General features: G+C 61.6%; 5 protein-coding genes across 5 annotated transcripts; all 5 read right to left on the bottom strand.

Annotated features, from left to right (window-relative positions):
- Positions 1–417: 417 nt before the first annotated feature.
- Positions 418–1,512, bottom strand: LSCM1_07171 (uncharacterized protein; the record flags this gene model as incomplete). Its single annotated transcript, XM_067324556.1, has 1 exon — positions 418–1,512. One exon carries the CDS (start codon positions 1,510–1,512, stop codon positions 418–420), a length of 1,095 nt encoding a protein of 364 aa, XP_067180913.1.
- A 950-nt stretch (positions 1,513–2,462) lies between these two features.
- LSCM1_07170 (uncharacterized protein) lies at positions 2,463–3,203 on the bottom strand (the record flags this gene model as incomplete). Its single annotated transcript, XM_067324555.1, has 1 exon — positions 2,463–3,203. One exon carries the CDS (start codon positions 3,201–3,203, stop codon positions 2,463–2,465), a length of 741 nt encoding a protein of 246 aa, XP_067180912.1.
- Positions 3,204–5,210: 2,007 nt separating this feature from the next.
- On the bottom strand, positions 5,211–5,900 carry LSCM1_07169 (uncharacterized protein; the record flags this gene model as incomplete). Its single annotated transcript, XM_067324554.1, has 1 exon — positions 5,211–5,900. The coding sequence occupies one exon, from the start codon at positions 5,898–5,900 to the stop codon at positions 5,211–5,213; it is 690 nt and encodes a 229-aa protein (XP_067180911.1).
- A 686-nt stretch (positions 5,901–6,586) lies between these two features.
- Positions 6,587–7,867, bottom strand: LSCM1_07168 (uncharacterized protein; the record flags this gene model as incomplete). The annotated part of the gene is made up of 1 exon (XM_067324553.1): positions 6,587–7,867. One exon carries the CDS (start codon positions 7,865–7,867, stop codon positions 6,587–6,589), a length of 1,281 nt encoding a protein of 426 aa, XP_067180910.1.
- A 3,319-nt stretch (positions 7,868–11,186) lies between these two features.
- LSCM1_07167 (uncharacterized protein) lies at positions 11,187–13,865 on the bottom strand (the record flags this gene model as incomplete). The annotated part of the gene is made up of 1 exon (XM_067324552.1): positions 11,187–13,865. The coding sequence occupies one exon, from the start codon at positions 13,863–13,865 to the stop codon at positions 11,187–11,189; it is 2,679 nt and encodes an 892-aa protein (XP_067180909.1).
- Positions 13,866–14,750: the final 885 nt, after the last annotated feature.

Below are 14,750 nucleotides of genomic sequence, written 5' to 3'. Positions count from 1 at the left end.
CAAAGTGGGCGAGTGCAATGGAGGCCGCGGAAAGGGTAGTGGGGAGGGCGGTGGCAGCAGATTGGACTACGGAGGCTGCGTTCATGAGGGCCATAAGCGGCCAGGAGTAACGTGAGGGGGGGTTGCAGGGGGGGAGGGAGGGAGGGTGCGGGGCGGGTGGCACATGAACCCCGCTCGGAGGGAGTGGCCCCGGGGTGTGGCTGAAGCGTGTCGGTGCTGCGGCCCTCCCCGTTAGCGGTGCAGGCGGTTCTGCTGTCACGCGAAACAAAAGCGAGCGCGGCACGCACTGGCGGCATCTGCGGTTGGATGCACCCGTGCCGCGCTGACGCTCACGCAGATGGCGCCAGTCCCTCAGCGTCACCCTCCCCCCACCTTAAACATCAAGGTGCGCAGGCGCCTTGTGGTTCTTCTTCCCGATCAAGCAGACTTTATACCCGGTGCATCAGCAGCTGCTGCGGTGGCGGTGGGGGTGTTGGTAGGCGCAGGCGAGGCGCCTTTAGTGCCATCGGCATCGGGGGCCCGATCTCGGTCACCCTCCGCGCTCTGGGCGGCTACCTTCGGCTGTTGCTGCGTGGCAGCCCAGTCAGCACCAAACTTCTTCAGGATTTGGACGACGGCCTTGACAAAGCGGGCGTCGGATCGCGTCAGCTGCATCACTGCAGACGGCGCGGTCGTGACCATCAAGCCATCCCAGTGAGACATCTGCAGCACCGCCGTGTCATGCAGCTCCTTCGCATTCGAGGCGCACCCGTCAACGAGGATGGCCACACGAATGCCATGCGTAAGAAGCTCGTCAACGGTCTGAAGAATGCAGCCGTGCGTCTCGACACCCCAGATAATGACCTGCTGCACAGGTGGAACGCCACGCTCGTCGCTGCCGAAAATACAGAGCCGCACCTCTGGTACGAGCATCGACACCTGCACCTTCTCCGCAATTATGGTGCCATCGGGCAACTGGATGCCCTGGCAGTGGCGCCCAACGCCTTGCGGGGGCAGCTCCGTCGCAACGAACACTGACCTCTCCGGGCCAAGCAGCTGATGCACGGCCGCCATGGTGTTCGTCACATGCGCTATTTCACCGAAGTTCTGGGTGAGGGATTCCACTTTGCCCGGTGCATAGCACAGCATGAAGGCAGTTCGGCAGGTGTCAAACTTTTGAATCAGCCGCGAGTGCTCCGACAGCATTGCCATGAGAGAGAGAGGGAGAGCAGCAGAGGGTGGGGGACCTGTGCGAAGGTGAGGCTGCAGAAGTGTACGTGTCGCGCGCACACACAGCAAATCGCTGCTGCGAGAGGTAAACGCGTCTGCGGGGAAAGAGAGCGAAGGGAGAGTGGAAGATGTGCCTATTAGGTGCGCGTGCACACACACACACACACACGTGCACACACGTACACATACTTGCAGCGTCGCAAGCCCGCGCTGGCGCCAAGGGGGGCATTCACTTCTTTTGAGCTGAAAAATCAGCGCCCCCTCCCCTTCCACTGGCACCAACGGCTGTCGTGGGCATGACATGATGCACAGGCATGGCTTACTCACCTCCCTCGCCATGCAAGCACATCCCGGCCGTTAACATCTATCCTCTACAGCGAAATGCCGCGGCCAACCGGCGGCCTCACAACCTCAGGAGGCGCCGACACCTCTTCCACACGCTCGCCAACGGGAGTTGGTGGTCAGGCAACCGTCTGTTGAGCGCCTTCCCCTTGGACGCCGAGCCGCGCGTCACGTCATCTGCGCTGATGTACTGAGATTCGGCGGGCCTTTTGCGCCTCCTCTCGGCCTCCTGTCCCTCAGCCTTTCATGTGTGGACGCGCACGCGCACGCCGGCAGGAGCGGCTCAGGTGTCTCCCACACCCGCACTGCCTCTACGCGGGTCCAACGGCGACAACAACGCCAGGGTGCTCGGATCCCAAAGAAAAAAATGGGCAAGGGGGAAGGGGAGGGGAGAGGCAGGGCGGTGCGACAGTGAGTGGGCGAGTCGGCGGGACTGGGGAGGCGGCCTGGCGAGGAAAGGCGGGGAGGGTGGTGGTGGTGGTGATACGATGAGCAGCGGCCCCAAAGAACGGCTCCCTCTCAACAGGGAGCAAGTCGAGCACATGAGTCACGTGAAAAGCACCCTCGTATGCTACCCGCCTCGCATGCGCCATGAGAGGAGACTGACGAGGACGGTGGTAAGAGGTGAAGAGCACGCTCAGCAGACCCCTTCAACAGCGGAAACCGCAGTGCCGTGAGCGCCTGTGCGGGAGAGCAAAGCAATCGAGAGAGAGAGAGAGGCGGGCGGACTCATGGAAACAGACGGGAGAAGAGGGGAGGGGAGGGCCGGCGTCCGATTCTGCGCGCCGAAGCCAGTTCAGGGCACCTGGACCAACAGTGAGGTGGCGGTGACTCTGGACCTACCCAAGTCCCCACCTCTGCTTTCCTTGCTTCCTCACGTCTTTTCGTCTGCCGAGTCCATCACCGCCACGTCACATGTGACGCTCGCGCTCGTGCGGCGGCAACATGTCCTCCTCGGACCGTTGGAACGGTCTCTCGAACACTTGCTCGCCATCTTGCACGAGCTTCATGACCAGCTTCGAGAAGCGATCGTCCGCGCGCACAATCATGTTGTACACGCCAATAGAATTTGTCAGCAGTAGTCCCTCCCACTTCGACATCTCCATGATGGCGACATCGTGATCAATGCGCCGTTGCGCCGCGCAGCCATCCGTCACGACTGCCACGCGAAAGCCACGACGCAGAAGCTCGTCAGCAGTCTGCATAATGCACACGTGCGTCTCGTGCCCCCAAAGCACCACCTGCTGCACTGGCAAGATGCCGCGCTCAGCGTCACCGTAGAGGTACGGCAGAACTTCGGGCAACAGCATCGACGGCTCCATCTTTGGGAATACAGGGGTGCTGGGCGGCAGACGGATCTCGTGGTACAGTGGCCCTACGCCTGCGGGGTACTGCACTGTGGCTATCACGCTGCACCACGTCGGCCCCAGCATCTCGCAAAATAGCGCGATGCTGTTTGTCGTGTCGATGGTGCGGTAGAAACCAGGGATCTTGTCCGCCAGCTTCTCTTGCATGTCGCAGCACATGAATAGGGTGCGACACTCCGTGAACTTGCGTGGCAGCTGCGCCGCATGCGGCCTCCGCGGTGGCACCGTCACGTCTGTATTTGGTCTCATGGTCGTCACCGCGCTGACGCCCCCTGCCTCGGGCATCGATGCAGAGCTGCAATGAGCCAGTAAGCAATGGGCTTCAGTACGTGTTGGCCGACTGCCGCTCAGAAGCAGCCGGGGCTAAGGCCACTCACCAGTAGATGCACGACGATGTACGGGAGAGCTGCTCCACGGCCGTTCAAGGACGGACTGTGAGATCAGCAGAGCAGGGCGATACACAGCGAGGGAGGGGGGAGGGGGCGAGAGATGGAGAGGAGGGACAGCAGTTGCATTGCTCCGTGGGCGACATGCAGTGGCGGGGCGTGGAGCGGCGGCAGCGAGACAGGGGAGAGCGAGGAAGAGATCGACTTGCTCGCTCCATTCGTCTTGCCCACTGACTTGCCCGGCTGCCTTATCAGGAAGCGTGCCCAAAGGTGCATTGGCGCCTTGAAGCGGGCATGAACGCACCTGCTCAGGCCAGCCACCTCTGCAAGCAGGCAGCCGCGCGATGGTGAATCCTGTTTCCGTTTTGCCCGACATCGTACCTCCCTCCCCCTCTGCTCCCTGTGTGCCACAGCTGTTTGGCCTGCACACTGACGGGAAGACAAGCGCGCACAGTGAAACCACGGAGGGCAAAGAAACGAGTGCACTCTTCCACCTCCTCTGCCGTCGAGCCCTTGCACTTGCGTGCGTGTGTGTGTGTGTGAGGGTGTGAAAAGGAAGGTAGTGCGCCGCAGTGCTCTTTACTCGTCGAAGGGTAATCACCATCACTACCACACACAAAAAAAACGTTTCTAGGAGCCACCCGCCCGCCGTGCGCACTGCAGCCAACGCAGGCGTTACAGAATGGCACGCCGGCCGCGTACAACTCGCTCGCACGGCATGCAGAGGCTCACATACCTCTCCCCCCTGCCGTGCGTGTCCGCTCTCCCCTATGCAGCGCGGGCTGCATTTCACACCGCCACCCTCCCCCTCTCCGCGGCCCTCTCGCAGGCCCCTGCCTCCAACCCCACACGCCGCGCCGCCGCGTCGACCGCCTTCGATGGCATCGAGTGGTGGTGGTCGTCGTCGTTGTAGTGAAGGAACGCAGCGAAATGAGCAGAGGACGAAGGGAGGAAGGCGAGTGAGAGAGCGCGCGGCATGGCTCTTGATGTGTCTTGCCGGTGACGCAAGCGTCTCGAGCACGGGCAACAGCAGCGAGGGAGCACAGTAGCACCGAAGAGACGTGGGCAAGGAAGGTGGTACGGAACAGGCAATATACGGTGCCAGGGCATCGATGATCGAGGCGACGAGGCGAGGGACAACGCACACCGTGCGATACGCAAGGCGATACAGCATACACACATATATACACACACGTATATATATATATATATTCCCACCCGCACCCGCCCGCACGGGGGTGCGGGTGCGGGCCGGCGTTCGGACCAAAGAGAGCCGCGTAATTGGGAACAGGGGCGCGGGCCAACCGACCGGCATTGCCTCACGCAGACGAACGCACAGAGACCGTTTCCCTGTTTCACCCGCTCCCGTGGAGGGGCGGCTCCTGCACGCGCCTCTGACTGGGTCAGAGGGGGGAGGGAGGGAGGTAAGACGACGCGCAAAGCTCCGAAAGGTTAGGAGAGGGCGGGAGTTGGTGATGGACGGTACGATGTGAATGGGCAGCATGGATATGTAGCGTCTGTTTCCAGACTGTGTGGCGTTAGAGATGCCGAAGAGCTGGCATAGATGCGCGTGCGGGCGTGGGCGCAGCAGGGGGAGGATGGGACGGGGAGAGAGAGAGGACTTGCACGGGTAGCAGCCCGCCTTTATTCGCGGGCGTTAAGGAGCGTGGCAGCCGTCATGTGGATCTTGCCTGAGCTCTCCGAGCATGCACGCCTCAGTCACCGCCAGTGATGCTCCAAACCTCCGCCTCGCCTCCCCCCTCTCTCCCACCGGCTGCGCGTGCGGGCCATCTGTTGCCATCCCCGCCATTGGCCATGCCTTTTACATCTCCGTCTGCGCCGGTAACGGCCACGGTAGCGTCTACCAGGCCCACATTTCCCTGAGTCGCTGCGCAAGGCGCCTCCTCTACTGCATGGCCTTCTCGTACACCTGAGTGACGTACACCCAGTTGACAACTTGCCAAAGCTCCTTCAGGTAATCGGCGCGGCGGTTCTCGAAGTCTTTGTAGTAGGCGTGCTCCCATACGTCGGCGGTGAAGATGGGGCGCAGGCCCGCAGTCAGCGGGCAGTCTGCGTTGCTTGTGTTATGTATCTCAAGCCCCTTCGTCACGGGGTTGACGCAGAGCCACGTCCAGCCAGAGCCGAAGTTGTTCATCCCTGCCTGCTGAAAGGCGGTCTTGAAGTCGTCCACACTTGAGAAGTTCTTCTTGATGGCAGTTTCAAGCATCTTCGGCATCCCTTTTCCACCCGGCGTCAGGCAGTTCCAGAAGAACGAGTGGTTGAAGTGCTGGGCAGCCTGGTTGAACAGAGCCTTTTTCTCTGCGTCGTTGCTGGCCGCCTGAACGATGTCCTCAATGCATTTCCCCTCGAAGCCCTTGCCGAGTGTGTTCAGCTTATCAACGTACGCCTGGTGGTGCTTCCCGTAGTGCAGCTCCATCTGACGGGAACTCAAGACAGGCGTGATGCCCTCCTTGTGGTTGTAGAGGAGCGTCGGCAGCTGGGCGGGGTACGTCAGACCGGGAAGAGTATGGTAGCGCAGGAGCGAAGCGCCGGCGCCGGCGGCGGTGGCGGCCTTCCTCGAGACACGGCGGAACATAACCGCTGCGGGTGGTGGTGGTGGTGGAGGGGGGTGAAGTCTCGAGCGAATCAAATATAAAAAAATCAATTGGAGTAACGAATGGGGAGTGGTGTGTGCCGGTGAAGAAGCGGTGCTGAGTGGGCCAGCCTCGACAGGCACGGCGGGTACGCGAGAGAGGGAGCAGATGTGGTGCGAAGGGGGCGAGAGAGATGAAAGGGAGCTCATGAGACGGTGTGCGAACGAGCGTGTATGTGTGTGTATGTGTGTGCGACGGTACATGTACGCGCCTGCGGGCCACGTACGCACACCATGAGCGAGGCTGAGAGAGCAACGTCAAGGCGAAGCGTTCAGCTTTGTTGAGGTGAACAGAGGGGAGGTGTACCGCTCTTCGCCATCCCTCCGACGTGGCGATGACCTTTTTTTTTCTCTGTGCAACGCTTTCGTGTGTGCAGCTCATCATCGTCAAGCAAGGCACAAACGGACAAGGGGCACGCCTTCACCTTTCCCGCACAGACGCGCGCCCGTCTGACTTCTGTCACTGCCCGCACGAAGGACGAGCAACGGCTCGACTCCCTCTCTGCATCGCGCAGGCCGCGCGCGTTCCGACTGGGTGTCGGCGATACAGACAACGACAACACAGGACAGCACACTGCTGGAGAAGTACGCCCCTCCCCCCTTATCTTCCACAGACGCACACACGCAACCTATCGGTACACGGGGTCTCGATTCGCCCAGCTGTACGTCTTCGACTTGAGATCGGCGACCGTCTGGTTGCGGTTGTACTGTCGCCCGCGCAGGATGTACCCGGAAAGCCAATACTTTGTCTTGACACAGTTGCGCGGGTGAATGCGCCAGTCCAGCGGTGTGAGCAGGTTCGGCGAGCCGCCGTTGCCGCCGCCGGCGGGGTGACTCGACACGCGCTTCGTCTTGGAGTGCACCTTGGGCCGGTGTGGCATATTTTCCTCGACACTGCGCTGACTGAAATTGCGCTGCCTGTTGTACATGACGCCCGCACGACGGCCGAAGACGGCGTGACACGTACTATCGAAGAGGCGCACCTCCTTTGACGGCAGTAAAAGCGGGACCAGGTTCGGCTCTGACCCCCGCAGCACCACAGCTGCTGTTCCGCTCGCCCGGCAGATGACACCGCCGTGCCCCGGGTACATCTCGACGGAATGGATCTCCTTGCCATAGGTCACCTCGGTCAGCGATACCGTCTGACCGAGGGTCGGCAGGCAGCCCTGAAACGCCTTGTTGTAGATGATGCGCGGCAGCTGCTTGTACGTGAGCAGCTCCGCCACATATGCGCCGTTCGCATACAGGAAGAAGCCCAGGAACGTCTTCTTACGCGGTATGTGCACGACGCACGCAAGCCACTTCGGGATGCGCTTCTGCGGCTTGTGGTTCACCATGATTCGGTAGCCCCATGAGCGCTCCTCGTCGCGGCGATAGTGGCCGAGGAGAACTTTGCTGCCTGGGTTGGTGCCGCTACGGTGGCCGAAGTAATCGCGACTCGAGAACCCCTTCCAGTCGTAGTAGAGCGGCGTGTAGGACATCATGTTCGAGCCGACCTGAAAGGGCGACCAAATGTCTTTCTGCAGAATTTGCTGCGAATAGCCGTGATCGGGTGACCGCACGTATTCCAGCCGCAGCGTCACCGGAGGGCCCTCCTTGAAGACACCGAAGTCGTCTGTGTATCCGTCGTACATTTCTGTGTGCTTCAGCTGGGTATCCTTGCCCGCCTCCAGCTTTGGCTCAAGGCCGTAGTGCTGACTGCCCTGCTTGCCAATGGGGTTGACAAGCTTCACGCAACGGCGGGGCATAACAAGCGGGCTGGCGCTGGCCACAACCAGGACAAGAGGTGAACAAGACGCCGACGCGCCAGCGGCAGCTGCGGCGTAGGACGGCCCCACGCCCATGAGCATCACCGCCGACGCGGCTGACGCGCCGCCCATGGCGGCGAAGTGAAGTTGTCGACGGAGCATGAAACAGACAGATGCAGCACCACTGACACGCCCTCCGGACCAACAGACCTGTGCAGCGTTGAGGTGGCGAGCAATTTGGAGGCCCACACAAGTCCGGTGAGGGCTGAGAGACAAGGGAGGGGAGGGGGGGGTCACGCAGATCCTTCAGCGAAAACAAAGAACACGCGCTAACGCGTAAAGGGGACGTTTGTGTGTGTGTATGTGTGTGGGCGTGCGTGTGTCCAAGAGAGAGAAGTGTATGAAGGGGGGCTGTGAGCACCAGCGAATCAGTGCATTACGTGAAAGAACAGCCGCCAGCAACGAGCAAAAGTGAGACGTTGGGAACAGAAGGCGTACGCACAGAGTCGCCCCCCTCTTTTATCTCTCGCGCGCTCTCACCCTCCACTGCGAGGTAAAGGCTTTTGGGGAGATGAGGGCGGTGCGGGCGTTTCGCGATGGGGAAGGTGATCGGCACGGGAGAGGCAGCGAGTGGGAGTGTGGGGTGCGCAGGTGAGGTAGGGCAATGGTGCAGAGAGCGAGTGTGAAGAACAGAGAGAGAGAGGACAGCATGGCATCAAGTGAGCGAGCGCATGCCTGTGTGCCTGTGCCGACACAGCCTAGCTGAAGGCCACCCATGATCGGCTTGACCGTGCACGACCGAGTCCGCACAGGACCATCGGGTAGAGCGTTCGCTCCGCGTGCAGCAAGAAGTGCGGAGGAAGGGATACCAGGAGAAGAGCGGCTCAGTCCCTTGCACATCCATAGCACCTCTTCTCTAAAAGCGCTGGCAGCGTACGACATTGGCATGCGGGTGGCTATGAGCTCCGGCCCGGTGCCTGGCAGGCCTGCCGCTACAGCATCCCTTTGGGTGTGCGGCTACCCGTACGATGCCTCTCTTTTACATATATGCCGGTGTATAGTCGGCTCCGATGTTGTTGGCGATATCTTCATGGGCTCCTTGTGCAATGCACAGAGCAGGGGAGCGCTGTCACACCCCACCCAATGAGAAAGAGGGGGAGTCGAGGAGAGGAGGAGGGAATGGGAGCGTGAAAGGTTGGCCGGCACGGCCACCACTGTCCCTCCTCCCCCCTCCTCGCATGCTCTCTTGTCAACTCCGTGCACACCAGCAGCCCCGCTATTCGGGGCAGACGTGAATAAAAGCACAACGCAGAAGTGAAAGAAAAGTGCGATGGCCGCTTGGCAAGGCTCCGCTCACGATGACATTCAATGCGGGCAGGCGCACCATCTTTTGCTACGAATTGGCCGCCTCAGACAGCCCCCTCCCCCGCCCTCCCCGCACCGCACCACCGCAACCGCTGTGTGGGGGAAGAGAGAGCGAGAGGGAGGGCGCCAAATGGGGTGGACGTGGCAGTCGCCGGGCGGAAAGACAGGAAAAACAGTGAGACAAGCAAGCGTTCGAATGGACATGTGTATCTATGCGTGTGCGCCCCCCAATGGCGGTGATGGGAGCGGTGAAAGGTGCGCGTCACACGGGAGAGGCGCGCATGCGCGTGTGCGTGGATGTGATGAGGGCAGGGGGACAGGGATAGAGAGGGGAGTGAGCGGCCTTGTGCAGACCCGTTTCAGCTGGCGGGGCGCACGCAAAGCACGCCGACACGGTGCATCGCCCCCACCCCCGCAGTCACTTTTCTGGCACGCCGCCGTGTGCGTGCATCCATCCCAATCATCGGCTGTAAAGGCGCACATGACAGCGTCGGTACACCGAATGTCATTCGAGCACGCGCCTATGTGCATACACACGGAGAGAGGTAGAGAGAGGAGGAGGAGAAGGGGGGGTAGAGAAGAGAGGAAAGGCACGCACCATACGAAAGGCCGGCAGCGCCATGCCAAGAGAGCTGGAGGAACAGCGAATTGTCATGAGAGATAAATGAACAAATCGCGGCGTCAGCTCAGAGCCTCCGTGATGAGTGCACACACACACACACACAGACACAGACAAGCAGACATATATATATATAAAGAGAGAGGGGAGGGGAGGACACACGCGCACAGACAGACAAAGCCACGCACACGCCAAGTGTGTCTGCGTGTGCGTGAGCCCCAAAGGAAGATCATTGCCGAAGCGAAACGGAAGGGAAAAGAAAAAAAAACAGATGCACACCACCATCGGCACGAGCCAGGAAGAGTCAAGGGAAGTGCGGGAGAGCTTGGGAAGCCCCCTTCCCCTCCCTCCCCCCACACGCATACAACCTTACCACCACCACCACACAGAGACAGATACAATGCTCAGCATAAGCAGCAAAGACATGCACGTACAAGGGCACGGTCTCGAAAGAAGCGCACCCGCGGAAAAAGAGAAGACAGCGTTGTGTGCGTGCGTTTGTGTATGCGGTGCGAGCAGCGACGCAGGGATGACAGGGAAGAGGACGATGATGGGAAGCAGCACAGGTAAGAGAGATTGTCTTAATAAAAAAAAAGAGGAAGAAAATGGTGGCAGAGGGCATATACGACAGTGATAACGAAGGAGGGGAGGGGAGGGAAGGGGTGGTACGAAGAGGACGAAGAGGGAGACAGAGCAGCGCGCCGGCACGCAGACATACAGACAAGCACACACGCAAGAAAGAGACACACACGCACACACCGGCCCACTGAAAGATACGCGAACGCACCGTGCGCATGCGTGGATATGTTTGCGTTTTTTTTGACGAGCTCTTTCTCCACCCTGAAGTGAACAGTACGTGATGGAGCTCCTCTCCTCTCCCGCCCCAAGTCCGCTGCACCCGCCCACTCGCCCTTCCGGGTCTTATCGGGATGTATAGACATATACACCTGCGCATAAATGGGGGAAGGGGGGAGGGCTCGGGTCCGCTTAAGAGGAAAAGAGCACGAGAAGTGAGGGAAGGATGCAGCTGTCTGGGACAGCATGCGCGCATGTGTAGAACATGTGCCTCCGAATACACCCGCAGCCTGATAAGTGCGGGCACCGCCGACTCCATGATTGCCGTCTTCCCATAGACAAGCCAAGACACCAGTGGCCGTGGAGGGGGAGGTGAGAGGTGAGGGGTGAAGGTGGGGGGAGGGGGACACGCGCAGCTATGCTCGAGTACAAATAAAAGAAGAGAAGGCGGAGCGCCATGAGCGGCCCAGGCCAGGTGCGGACGAGACGTCAGACACAAGTTTGCCTGTCTGCCTCACACATTCAAGGCGAACTATACAGAGGAATAAAGCAAGAGACCCCATCGACACTGAGGAGAGCGGAGGGGGACAGCGGCGGAGGCGAGGAGGGGGGAGCAGCGGACGAGCAAGCGATAGAGGAGGCCCTGTGCAGCCTCGGCAAGTGCATCTTCATCCCCCTTCCCCCTACCTCCTCATGCCAGCCTCACCATACCCGTGCTGCGACTCGAATTGAGAGCGGCGCTTGAATATCCAAGCCGTGCGGTTGCCGCGTGCGGGCGTTCAAGCGGCGCTTCTCCTCCCATTCCTGCTCGAGCTTTTCATGAGCTGCCCACAACGGCGATGCCGAGAAGAACAGCGATTCGCTTGGTGCCGAGTCGGGCGCCGCGGCGGACGCGCGCCGGGCCGCCCCGCCGAATGCCCACTCGATCGAGCTGTAGGAGCTCGCCACAACCACCTCCAGACAAGGGTGCAGCCGACACTTGGGAAAGGCAGCTGACGCCGCTGCAGTAGCGGCCCCTCCTCTTTCGCCTCCGGCGACCGCCACCGAGGCCATCGGCTCCGCCAATGCGCTTCGAGCAAGACCGTTCTGCGACAGCTCAGCTGCTTTGCGCGCCTGCGCACGACCGCACTCGGAGTCCTTCAAAGGAGCTGCCTTTGACGCCGCCACGCTCATTGACGACTGAGGCGGTGGCTGCCCAGGCGCCGGCAGTAACACCGCGTACGTGGTCGCCTTGCGCTTTAGCGAGGAGCTAGGCAAGATGGAGGATGGCTGCAGGGCCTGGGGGTCCTGGTGCTGTACCGTCGGCGGCTGATGAACGATGCCGCGCGGCCCATCGATGGTGTCGACCGTCGTCGAACAATCACCCCTTCCGCTGGGGTCCATCGCGGCCGCCTCGGAGGGCGCGTGCGGCGGCAGGGGTGCCGGAAAAGTGGTTGGCGCGCTGGCCCCATCCCCTGACGCCGCGGCACCTCTGGCGCCCGTCGTGTAGCAGTAGTATCCGCCCTTCCATCCAGCAGACACTATAGAGGATCGCCGCTGGCGGCGAATGCGGTCCTCGACGTCGGAATGGCGATGCTGTTGCCATTCCTCGATGCATTCGATGCGCGCTGCCACCTGCACATCTGCCGCGACCCCGAGAGCGGCCACCTTGGTGACCCTGCGCAGCTGAGCCTTTGAGCCACCTCGATTCTGCGCAGTCTCGGACACAGACGAGGACGCTGCCGGGCCTGTGGCGGTATCGGGCGGGCGGCAAGCGGTGCCGGAAGAGGAGTACGTCGCATCCGTCGGCTTGGTGCCTGTCGCCATCGGCGACGCCGCCTTCCGTGTGGGGCTTTCGCTTCTGCGCCAGCACTGCGGAGGAATGTGCAGCTCGAGCTGCACCAACTCCGTGTCGCCCTCCACCGGTACCGAAGCAGCGGCCGGAAGAGACGCCGCTGCGGACTCTCGCTCAGGAGGCGCCTCGCTCGGCTCCGTGTGGTCCCTGTCCACGGCGTACACGGCGTGCACGTAAGAGGTGATTGTGAGCGGCGCCTCGCCCACCTCCTCGGAGGCCGTGCTGTACATCGTGCTACCGAGGCTAAAGAGGCTGGGGGGTTGTCGGCGCGGAAGCGTACAAGCGCGGTCGCTGTTCTCCAACCATGCCGGCCCCAGGTTCGCGTTGCCAGCACCGCCTTCACTGGAAGGCTTCTCACGCATACACCTCAACTTGTGTATGTAGACAACTCTGTAGTAGCTGCAGGCCGTGCCCAGGGGGGACACAGACGACTCCTCACGCTGCTGGGGAGCGCGCCCGTTTGCCTCCATGTGCAACGGAATCTTGAGTGCGTGCAGCGCCTGCTGCTCAGCTTCGCGCGATAGCTCTGATGCAGCCACGAGCGCTCGTGCCCATAGTGGCGCTGTCCCACCGGCCGTAATCACCCGCGACGCAAGGCTATCGTCCTCTGGCACTCTGAGGCCAGAGGAGGTGCTGCAGAGTGGAACGCCATCGTCCCCCCCGTCTACGAAAACTTCGCTCCCGCTTATGCAGCTAGCGTACTGTGGGGTGATGGAGGCATTGCTAAGGTCGTACAGAGGGGCTCCACGGCACCAGTCGTTCGGCATGCATGGCGCGCCGCCTTTCTCGCAGTTGTCGTCGCCGAAGGCAGCAGACGCGTCGCTCCCAGTTGCGCGAGTAGCAGCGGGCCGTGGAGACTGCTGGTCCTGCGTGACCCGCTGAGCAAAGACGCGCTGAAAGTTCGCCTCCGCTGCGGCACAGAGTGCCATGAGGGTAGCATCTGCCTGCAGCGCATGCCCGCGAGCGCGCTTGGCGCCGTTCTCATCAGCGCTGCCTCCCACGAGCTCTGACACATTCCTGGAGGTGTTGGCAGCTGCCGTATCCGTCGGAGCGCCGCCTTCCCCCGCCCGCGCCGGCGCCTGTGACTGCTTCCCTCGCTGCTGCCTCTTTTTAGCGCTGCCGCCGCTCTGCGGGCACCACGGGCTGCCCCCCGCTGCGGGCGTCGAGGACCTCGGCGATGCAGTGTGCCCCGGCGTCGGAGCTCCGCTTCCGGGGTCAGCACTGTAGGTGTGCCGCGCACGCCTTTGAGGCTGCAGTGCGACGCGAGTCGGTGGCGTAGATCCGGCCTTGGACGGTCGCAACGCCTTCGCCCCAGCTTTACCAGCGCACGAGCTTGATCCGCGTGGAGGCTGGCTCATGGCGAGGCGGCACTGCTGCTCCGCGTACTCGTCGTCAAGGCGTTCCACCTCCTTAACAGCCGACTGCGTGATCTCGAGGATGGAGGTCCCAAGGATGCGAATTCGGTGGCAGAGTGCATCGCGAACGGCAGTTAGTGACGCACTACTGCTGCGGCGCTGCTCGCCTGGAATCGGGAAAGGCGCCCACATGGCCAAGCCGATGTGGCGACGAAGGGTCCGAAAAAAAGAGGGCGGCGCCACAAAGAAAAAGGCTCACCAGCGAGGCGGGCAAAGGGGCGGGGCGGAGAGCGAGGCAGACTGTGTGCTTGTGTGTGTGTGCCTGCGCGCAGAGCCGAGAGGAGGAGCAGAAGGGGGGAGGAAGCGACCCGCACGACGGCGAGACGTCTGTGGGAGCCCTCCGCCGTCGCCCCTTTGCCTTGGCAGAAAAATGTGTTTTTTTTTTCGAAAAGAGAAGTCGTCGCCAACCAGCGCGCGCTGCCGATGTGCGGACGGCCGAACGCATAGAGAGAGACGACCGAAACGCGCACAGACGCACCACCACACGTGCAGGGGTGCCGTCGAGGTTGCCCTCAACCGACCACACACGCGAAGGCAAGCGAAGACAGAGAGGGAAAGCGTGAGTGGCTCGTTCAACAGATCCAATCGCCTCCACTCTTCGCATCGCCTCCCTCTCTCTCCCCCTCCTCCTTGTTGCCCCCTACAGAGTTAAGCAACCAATTTCGTATGCGCACGTCTCTAAGGCGTGGCGGCGTTTGCCCTCCGCTCGCTTCTGTGCAGTTACAGTGACGCTGCCGGACGGGGGTATACGGGTGCACGCAAAGGTGGCGGATATCACGCGGCGTGGCGCGACACGCCACACCCCCGCATGTTGTGGAAAAGGTAAGGCGACGACAAGGAAAAGAGGTCACGGTCCAGAGATGACATTGAATGGTGCATGGGTGCAGAAAGGAGAGCAGAGGCAGCACGAGGCATATGCGGCGTATACGCCATGGTGTACGCTGGTACGTCGTTGTGTGCACGCGTGCTCGGCGCCAAGACGCGACGGTCTTCAAAGGCGTCGGTGCTGTGGACGAC

Source organism: Leishmania martiniquensis, chromosome 8 (assembly GCF_017916325.1).
Source record: "Leishmania martiniquensis isolate LSCM1 chromosome 8, whole genome shotgun sequence".
NCBI lineage: Eukaryota > Euglenozoa > Kinetoplastea > Trypanosomatida > Trypanosomatidae > Leishmania > Leishmania martiniquensis.
This window is presented reverse-complemented; position numbering and strand designations above follow the sequence as displayed.